Source organism: Ruditapes philippinarum, unplaced genomic scaffold (genome assembly GCF_026571515.1).
Source record: "Ruditapes philippinarum isolate M1 unplaced genomic scaffold, ASM2657151v2 ctg7857_1_1_1_1, whole genome shotgun sequence".
Classification (NCBI taxonomy): Eukaryota; Metazoa; Mollusca; class Bivalvia; order Venerida; family Veneridae; genus Ruditapes; species Ruditapes philippinarum.
The window spans coordinates 71800-77799 of record NW_026861715.1 but is presented as its reverse complement, the minus strand read 5'-3'; the positions used below and the strand labels follow the sequence as shown (position 1 = coordinate 77799).

Here is a 6000-nt window from a genome sequence, read left to right as displayed (position 1 = left end):
TCATTGATACTGATCTCGTTATCGTCCTCGTCTAGAAGACTGCGACTAAATCTCAACGTCCCTTTCAACACATCTCGTACCTAGAAACATGACAAATATGAGTAAGTACATTAGACTAACTTCATACATGACTGCATCAAAGGTTTGAAGGTTTTAAATGATATAACTATGCAGTCAGTCATATTGCATAATTGTGCAGTCTGGCCTGGATCTTTACCGGTCCAATAGGATTTTAATTATAACTAGCATAGATATAGTTATATACACTGGCACCCTGTTTAAATACTCAAGTTGGTGTCAAAGGTCTCAAACAGCAATATAAACAGGGTTCTGATACATAACACCCTATAAAATTACCCTACCCAAATACCAGTAAATTGTCTTCTGAGGTGTACAGGAGCATTACCAGTAAATAATATAGCGATGAAAATTACTCTGGTACTGCAGTACCAAATTAAATCATTTTTTGAGAGTATCTACTAAACAATTCTATCATCTTTTGCTTATTTACAAAATTTCATCAGTTTTCAAAAATTTTCAAACAATCAATTACTTTGATCTTTTGTCTGACTGAATGTAATGCACACAGAAATTGTTATACCTGTTTAATTCCAGCTATTGCCACCAGTATCTCGTCTTCATTTTCTAAATTTTGACGTAAAAACTGGGCTTGCAGTCTCTCTGAAATTATACAATGTTTATCAATCACACCAAATAGAATAAATCTGCATAAAAAACATTAATATTTCTGTATTAATACTAGGTAGTGTTTCTGAAGTTTATTTAATGAAAACAGGTTTGTTTGTTTTTGTTTTTTTAGGGTTTTACAGCTCACCAACACAGTTTAGGTCATATGGCCTAGAAACATGAAAGACAATTTTGGCTAACGTTAGCTGTTATAAACTTAAAAAACTTAAGGCAACACCATGGGTCAAAACCATCTCACCTGCTGGAGCTTAGAGATGCATAAACTCCATTTATTCAAACTATTAAGTTGCCTCTTACGATCACACAAGGATAAACGGCGGCTGCAATTATGCCTCAACTATTAAAGGCATCCCTTCAGCCAGAAGGGGAATGAAATAGGTGTATACATCGATGAGATGTGATGCAGACTACAGGGACAAATCACCTGGTTTTGTTTTGGGTTCAATTATTTTCCTTGTTAGTATTTCTACTTTACCTCTCCAACAGTATAAACCAGGTCATATGTTGATCTTGTTATATAAGCGACAGGTAGAAACAACAAGGTGCATCAACATTTAACAAGCCAATATGATAGCTTAATAAGTTTTGAAGTAAATGACCATACACAAAACCTTAAAGGGACTCCACTGAGGTTTTTTTGACATGAGGGGACTGGAAATAATTCCATGAGATTAATAACCCATTTGTTGCAGGTCTACACCAATAACGAGTATGCTAAATTGCTTATCAATCGCTCAATCTGTTTTCAAGAATAATCATTCAAATTGTGAAAAATTACAAAAAATCTAAAAAGCATTGGAATGCTTTTCACTCAAATCGGGGTAAAATACACTTTTCCAATAATTTCTTTCTTTATTTTCTTTTTAATTTTTGCATATCTTTCTATTTAAAGTGGTCTACCTAACTATATAGGAAATTTTAGTTTTATGACTTCAGGGTTTTGTACCTCGGTGGAGTTCTTTTAATCTAAAATGTTATCCAAAGCTAATGCCAATGTGTAGTTAATGACAATTGCTCTGCTTTTTTCGAAAAGTGAATCTAAAAACTTGAATTGAAAAGCTTGGCAGATAGCTTTCTGATAAACATAGACTTACCTATATGACGGTCAAGTTTACTGGCGCAGTAATTACACATGGATTCCTTATCGTGTAGAACACCTCGTAACGCAGCTATCTCAGCATCTGCAGCAGGATCCTTGAGCAAAAAAAATAGTTCCATGTAGCAAAATGGTCAAATGTTAAGGTTTGATCAATAAAACAAAAGAACATGTTTAATAACATCTTTGAGATATTAATTTTGAATTCTAAGCTAATATAAATATATACTGCAGCATAATTGGCCCTGCAAAAACATGATACATATAATTTGTGAACGAATAAATAATATTAGTTGTACACAGGACTTCTGTATTTGCATGAAAAATTTTTACATTTATTCTATGTTTATACTTTTAATGACCATTAGTATAAGGAGTTAGTGAGGCATAGTATATTTCACTGTTATAATATTTTATCAAATATTTAACAAAGAAAATCTGTCATTGACTGACAAAAGTAATCACAAATTCATCATAATTACCACAGCCTGTTTTTTGTGTTTAAGTTTCCCTCTAGTTGGCATGGTAGCATATCGAGTTGGACTTCCATTCACCGATGAATCTTCCGGTGTGGTGACAGCTGACCTCAAACTCTGGGTTTCAAACTTTGTTAGGCTACCACTGGACTGTGCCGACCTGAACATAGAGTCCTCAACATGTGAGAGACTAGCTGATGAACCCCTCTTGTGCTGAGGTACATTTCCTGGTGGAGGACTATCTGTAAAACACAGAAAGAAAATAAATTTAAATGTACACATGTAAAAAACAGTTCTTTTTTAATATTAAATAATTGTAAGTAAGATGCCATTTTAAAATGGTCATCACCCTTTATACATGTATAAAACACAATCATAATCATCAAAACTTTTCATTTCTTCAAAAGTTACAATCTACATCCCATAAACATATCAATGAAGTTTCTCGCTAAATATAAAATAAAATAAAATTTAAAATTGAAATGCATGAGTATTGCATCAAAGTGTATAAAGCTAAATATCTGCTGCAAAATTTATTGTTTGAATTTTAAAATAAAAATACTTTCAAAATGCTTGTATGAAAATAATATGAAAAGTAAATTGCCTTTAAAGCTAATAGCACATGCATAAAATCGTTGCTAAATGGATAAAACCCTACTTTAAATTGCAGAATACTATATTTTGTTCAGGAACATTTTATTCTGTGTACAAACAATATTTATATGAGCCGCGTCACGACAAAACCAACATAATGGGTTTGCGACCAGCATGGATCCTGATCAGACTGCGCGGATGCGCAGGCTGATCAGGATCCATGCTGTTCGCTTACAAACCCTATAACAAGTAGAGAAACTGATAGCAAACAGTATGGATCCTGATCAGACTGCGCGGATGCGCAGGCTGGTCTGGATCCATTTTGGTCGCAAACCGATTATGTTGGTTTTGTCGTGACACGGCTCATATGTAATAACAAGCATTCTATGTTACAACATTTTTTGAGTATCGACCATAAGATTATGGAACCAATAATATTTTACTGTTGATCAATTTTATGAAAATATTTTATAAGAACAAGCTTGATATCTTTTACTGGAAAAAAATAGCATTTTTTTCCTTTTGTCATGTTTGTGAGCAAAATAAAAATCCATGGAAATAAATATGAATTTCTTAAATATTGATTCACATGCTAATGAAAACGCAAATCTATAATTTAAAAGACACACTAAATATGAATATTTTTTTGAATGTGAATAAATGACAGAAAACTTCAATAAATAATTTATTCATCAAAGTTGTGAAAAACTTAATGTATGGAATTGTGAAATTCATTGTTGTGTTGCTTTGATATGGTCAAGTTTAAAATTGTGATAAGTCATGTGACAGTTGTAAATAAATGTATAAAGTTTATTAACTACATATGAACCTGGACAGAGTAGCCCTATATAGAGCAGTCAGTTCTTTACAAAAAACATTTTTTATTTTAAAGAAAATTTTACAATAAATTTAACCTCTGTAGACTTTAACCTCTTGTAGCAGCAACTTAAAATCTTTGTCTGCTGAAGGGTTTAACTCTATTGGTCCAATTCCTTTCTGCTTTAAATTGTGAATTATTAACATGTGTATTCATCTTGAATAAAAAAATGTTTAAACCAAAACTACTCTACAAAGCTTCCCACTAAATTTATCCACTATTTTATCTACCGGTATTCAATCAGTTCTACATTACAATGACCTTTCAGTGAAAAAAGTTCCAAATATCTTGAAGTTAAGATCAAGAGGATAAAAGAAGAATATATAATCTACATGTAAATCGAGGGTTAAGCGCAAGACTGTAGTAACTACCATTTTTTCTGAAAATGACTTTTTATTTTCCTGTATTATTTGGTATTTTACATCATGTGTTAATTTTTTTTGTTTTTATTTTACTTCATTTCATAACAATTTTATAAATACTCTACTGTATTAATCAAAAGATAAAAATATTTTTCTGCAAAACTGTTGTAACTGTGTAGTTACTACAGTCTTGCACTAAAATAATAAATAATTTGCCCTGACCTTTTCATGTAAGACTGCAGTAACTCACAAGGCAATACATTATGATATCATCAATGATCACATTTCAAGAAGTTGACACTACAGATGTACATGCATGAATCATTCTACATTTTTTTGTCTGTGTATTTCAAAGATTTTGCTAAAAATGCAAAAGAATATGGAATTTTCAGTTGAAATCTTAGATGTACAACAGTTTCATTGGTTTTAACAGTTAAATAAGTAAACCCTTCATTTATATTTATACATTTATAAAATGAAGAAAATAAATAACTAATCTACCTTTGTATTTTTTACTGTATCAGCAAGTTAGCAATGCTTTACTGTTGACAAGTATTGTTTGGCAATATTGACCTGAGACTCATTAATTTTAAAGTTTCTGTAATTTATAACGATTAAGTTATTGTTTTTAATGATATGACTATAGTTGTTGATACTTTATTTAATATTGACGTCCTGATGGCCTGATGTTAACATTAAGTTGCAAGTTTGAAACTTTCCAACTTTTTTTTCAGATTTCTTTAATTATTTTTCAAATTATATGCAGCATTAATCGATGAATCATTTCTTTAATTTCGTATGTCTTTTCTTTAAAAAAAATCATACCTTTGGTTTTTATATATTATATATTTCTAAAGTTTCAAAATTTCAATTTGTACAATCATATAGTGGTTGATTTAGCATTCACAAGAACTTAGTAGTAGTTTCTCAAAATGTAATAAAAGAAAAGTTGAAAATCCATAAAAACGGTGTTTCATAAAGATTCAAACCTACAACCTTTACTTTGAAACTAAGAGTATTAACTCATTTTCACCAAGGCTAGCTAAGGCAACTGTTGTGTCAGAAACTTTTAAGTTATACATTCTGTAACATAAACCATGTATACTTTTGTGCCAAACTTGAAAATCTGTATGATTATACTTTGAAATCCGACAATTTCCGACTTAAGGTCATTGAATATTCAAATGTCTCAGGTCAATACAGTACAAACTGCCATAGTATGTGACCCACTGTATTCAGTGATTTTCTGACTTATGTGACCCTGTTTGAATCTGCCCAAAGATTTCTGCTATTCAGTCGCACTGTATTAAGCGACTTGCTGCGATATGTGACTTAGAGACAATGATTTGTACTGTTCAGAAGGTACACTTTTATTAATGCTTCCAAAGGATCACTTTGTTTCCAGTTTTTTTTTAATGATAGAATATAGACTGAATGTGATAAATAACCCTAGGCATTAGTCGAGGATTATATTAATGTCAGCAAGGCTGTCTCACAGTGTGTAAACGAAATCACTGTATCATTTATTACAAGTCTATATTATTCTATGTGTATGTTGTGTATAATTATTATTAGTTATACAAGTTGCTGCCAGATAAACAGGATAATATTAAGCCTCAAAATGGGGTGTCCGTGGCCCGGTGGTTAAGGTTGTTGACTTCAAACCACTTGTCCTTCACTGCTGTGAGTTCGAATCCTCACAGGGACTTTGGATTCTTTCATGTGAGGAAGCTATCCAGCTAGCTTACGGAACGTCGGTGGTTTGACTCAGGTGCCCGTTCGTGCCTGAAATTATGCATGAAATAGGGCACCTGAGGTCTTCCTCCACCAGAATAGCTGGAATGTCGCCAAATGACCTATACTGTGTCGGTGTGACGTAAAACCAAA

The 6000-nt window shown here is 32.0% G+C and overlaps 1 protein-coding gene across 1 annotated transcript in view; it reads right to left on the bottom strand.

Moving 5' to 3' along the window:
* Nucleotides 1-5: 5 nt before the first annotated feature.
* The window catches only part of LOC132716586 (TBC1 domain family member 5-like), a gene marked incomplete at its 3' end in the record, with an annotated part of 55569 nt that continues 49574 nt past the window's right edge, over nt 6-6000 (bottom strand). Inside the window, 4 exon segments of the mRNA XM_060699891.1 lie at nt 6-80; nt 602-681; nt 1803-1902; nt 2287-2522. Coding sequence (XP_060555874.1) covers nt 6-80; nt 602-681; nt 1803-1902; nt 2287-2522 — 491 coding nt within the window.